Below are 3,186 nucleotides of genomic sequence, written 5' to 3' on the forward strand. Positions count from 1 at the left end.
GAGATTTGTACAGGGTAAAAGGGATTCTGAATAAGGAAGGCTATCACTCCATTTTGCAACGCCATGCCATACCCAGTGGACAGCGCTTGATTGGAGCCAATTTCATCCTACAACAGGACAATGACCCTAAACACACCTCCAAATTGTGCAAGAACTATTTAGAGCAGAAGCAGGCAGCTTGTATTCTATCGGTAATGGAGTGGCCAGCGCAGTCACCAGATCTGAACCCCATTGAGCTGTTGTGGGAGCAGCTTGACCGTATGGTACGCAAGAAGTGCCCATCCAACCAATCCAACTTGTGGGAGCTGCTTCTGGAAGCGTGGGGTGCAATTTCTCCAGATTACCTCAACAAATTAACAGCTAGAATGCCAAAGGTCTGCAATGCTGTAATTGCTGCAAATGGAGGATTCTTTGACGAAAGCAAAGTTTGATGTAAAAAAGATCTTATTTCAAATACAAATCATTATTTCTAACCTTGTCAATGTCTTGACTCGATTTTCTATTCATTTCACAACGTATGGTGGTGAATAAGTGTGACTTTTCAGGAAAACACAAAATTGTTTGGGTGACCCCAAACTTTTGAACGGTAGTGTATATCATAAGATTTTAAATGTAAATGCTCCGTATTTGTATAGAGCCTTTCTAGTCTTTTCGATATCTCAAAGTGCTTTTACACTACATCGCATTCACCATTCACACACATTCATACACTGGTGGAACAGCCACAAGTACAATTTCTCCCAGTTGGTACAGTAAAACGTTACGATATATGTAGGGCTGACCCCAAGTAGTCGAAGATAGGATGCTTTGATGGGTGGAGTGAAACCAGGATCATGCCATTCTGGTGATATGGGGGTGCTCAACATGTGATTTTACATAGAAATGGCAGTTAATATGATATTAAATCACTGTTAGAGGGATTTTAGAGTGCAATATCTCATAGGTGGTAGGCGGCCTACAATAAAACATTATATTTGTACCAGTAATAGTAAAGACACTAGGAAGGAGAAGCCATGATAACACTGATCTAACTTTACTGCAGGAATTATGTTGTTGAAAATTCAAAGTTCATATAAATTATGTTCACAAAATAACAAAGAAAATGTATATTTTGCATTAATAACAAACAACAATAAATTACATTATTATTAAAACTACTATTATCTTTATTGTTATTATTAGTAATGTTATTATATTACTGTGGTATGTATTTGTGTTCATTTAATCAGGACCTTCCGCTTACTCGCACCCGTCCTTACCATAATAACACTGCTTTAAGGCGCAACAGAAATCAGACGGCGGTTGACTTGATCAAGAACTTGCATTACCGTAGTCCTCCCTGTTAGTCCGGTTTTTATCTGCGCGCTGTTTCCAAGCAAAATCAGACGGGCAACACTGTAAACACACCACAGTGCTCGACAAACACTGCAGATGTTTTGCTTTAGGCCGTTTTTCTCGCCATACGAGCTAAACGATGGACGATATGTACCACTATCCCGTTTTCTTCGCGTGTCACAACCTGCCTGGGGCGCAGATAAAAAAAATAGAGACTTATTTCCAGATTCGCCGGCGATCAGGCGGCGGAGACTGCGGACCATTGAGGCGTGTGAATGATCAAGGCTACAGCGTTGCTTTCAAATATGAGAAAGGTAGAAGACTCAGCAGTTCATGTTAAGAGCCTATTATTTTATAGCCGTTGTGAATTGTCTTGTATGTCGATAAAAGCCGTAGGCCGTTTCTTATGTTTGACCTAGGCTATAAAAAACGATAGTCTCTACATTGATTTAGGCTGTTTGATTTTATTCGCCTATAGAAAAATATATGACTGTCGACGTGTTGCCCTATGCTAAGTATTGGGTCAATGATCCCGTATTCAAAAAAATATATATATTGTCAGCGAACTCCTTAAGTTTCACTTTCCCTAGAAAATGAAACCTAAATCAGTGGTGTCACAGATACGTTTTTAACTCGATTAGTTAAAGTGAGAAATATATAGGCTAAGCTACACTGAAGATATAAGGAATATTGCATTAATAATCTACTGTAATGAAAAGTGAAATTCGATTGTTTCACTGCACTAGTGTAGTTTTTCCACAGTTGGTTGTTGTCCATAAACAACATTGTGACTCATGTAGTATGCTGCACTGTGTGTGAGAGAGGTTGAGGCACAAACAGTAAAATTGTTAAATAACTGGCATAAATAAAGGGAGGGAAATGAAAAGATAAATACGGAAGATAGAATGAACCAAATGTTGCCTTTTGTTTTATCCTTTGCGAACCATAATTTACAGCAAAGAGAGAAAAGGTCTCATCTAATAAATGGTTTGTGGTTAATATCAAAGAGCAGCAATTCTCTTATTTAAACCTCAAAATAACTAATGTCACTTTTTCTGTCTTAGATCAGCAGGCAGTCCTGCAGAGATACGAGCATGTCGTGGAGCTTGCAGATGGTTGTCTGGTATTCACTGTACGAGGCAGCCTGGATCCCCCCTCCTCTCCCATCACCACCTCCACTGCAAGTCTTGATTTTACAGCTCCAGTACAGGTTAGTTACACTCTTTTAAGGTGGTTTATTCAAGCACTGATTTACATTTACTGTTCCTAATTTCATGTAATTATTTAATACCAATGAGGATATATACTGCATCTTAAATATTGTATGCTAATATTGATGTGTGTGATAGTAAGGGCTTTGTTCGAACACTTAAACGGTTTCTATGCATTTTGCTAGGAAAAAAACCGAGACAAGTAAAAAAATTAACATTATTTGGACCTCTCTTTTCAACACAGAGCCCACAGTCCATTCCTGCTTCAACTCCTCCACCAAGTGGTGGAAACTATGAACTACAACTTGACCCTTACCTCCTTCGTTACCTAAAGGAAAGCCACAACGCTGGGAAAGGACTAGAGAAAGAACTCTCTTCTGTGGCCTGCTCTGCCAAGCTTTACCCAGAGGATGAGAGGGCTTTAGTTAGGTGCTTAGCTCAACCTGGTGCAGAAGACGAAGTTAGAAACTGGAAAGCTGAAGTAGACAAAGTTTTTGATGGATATCTGTGCCACTATGAGGTTGACCCTCACAAAGTTAAAGCTTTGCTTCAGTCCTGCAGCTCCCGTCAGGTCACAGATGAGGTGAAGGTGTACAGCGAGGTTGGGATGGCTGTTGTTGTTGGGAAACGTTCTCAGGTG

At 39.8% G+C, this 3,186-nt stretch overlaps 1 protein-coding gene across 1 annotated transcript; it reads left to right on the forward strand.

Annotated features, from left to right (window-relative positions):
* Positions 1-1,332: 1,332 nt before the first annotated feature.
* Positions 1,333-3,175, forward strand: LOC123965915 (the record flags this gene model as incomplete). The annotated part of the gene is made up of 3 exons (XM_046042223.1): positions 1,333-1,649; positions 2,400-2,545; positions 2,791-3,175. Coding segments are annotated over exons 1-3 (706 nt in total), but the record flags the coding sequence as incomplete, so codon positions are not given.
* Between the last annotated feature and the right edge of the window lie 11 nt (positions 3,176-3,186).

The sequence above is a fragment of the Micropterus dolomieu genome, unplaced genomic scaffold (genome assembly GCF_021292245.1).
Source record: "Micropterus dolomieu isolate WLL.071019.BEF.003 ecotype Adirondacks unplaced genomic scaffold, ASM2129224v1 contig_11832, whole genome shotgun sequence".
Classification (NCBI taxonomy): Eukaryota; Metazoa; Chordata; class Actinopteri; order Centrarchiformes; family Centrarchidae; genus Micropterus; species Micropterus dolomieu.